The sequence below is a fragment of the Gavialis gangeticus genome, unplaced genomic scaffold (genome assembly GCF_001723915.1).
Source record: "Gavialis gangeticus isolate Ggan-Ray unplaced genomic scaffold, GavGan_comp1, whole genome shotgun sequence".
NCBI lineage: Eukaryota > Metazoa > Chordata > Crocodylia > Gavialidae > Gavialis > Gavialis gangeticus.
In genome coordinates this window covers 119,841,627-119,841,870 of record NW_017729024.1, presented here as the reverse complement: position 1 = coordinate 119,841,870, position 244 = coordinate 119,841,627, and the positions used below count along the sequence as shown (strand labels likewise).

General features: G+C 79.9%; 1 protein-coding gene across 1 annotated transcript in view; it reads left to right on the top strand.

The window, feature by feature from the left end:
• Nucleotide 1: 1 nt before the first annotated feature.
• Nucleotides 2-244, top strand: part of RIC1 (RIC1 homolog, RAB6A GEF complex partner 1) — a gene marked incomplete at its 5' end in the record, with an annotated part of 138,394 nt that continues 138,151 nt past the window's right edge. The window contains one exon of the mRNA XM_019518235.1: nt 2-121. Within this exon, the coding sequence (XP_019373780.1) occupies nt 2-121 (120 nt within the window). The remainder of the gene's footprint in view (nt 122-244) is intronic.

The window sequence follows — 244 nt, the reverse complement described above, 5'->3', positions numbered from 1 at the left end:
GCCCAAGCGGCTGCGCTGCCCGCTCGCCGCCCCGGAGCCACCGCACCACGTCCAGGCCGACCCGCAGCGCGCCCTCTTCGCCGTGCTGGCGCCCGCGCAGCTCAGCCTCTGGTACTGCCGGGTGAGTGCCCGGCTCCCCGCGCCCCTCGGCCGCGGATCTGCGAGGGGGAAGGCGGGGGAGGGCCTGCAGGCGCCCGGGGTTCGTGGCTCCTGGGAGCGACTGTCCCCCCCCCCCCCCCCCCCC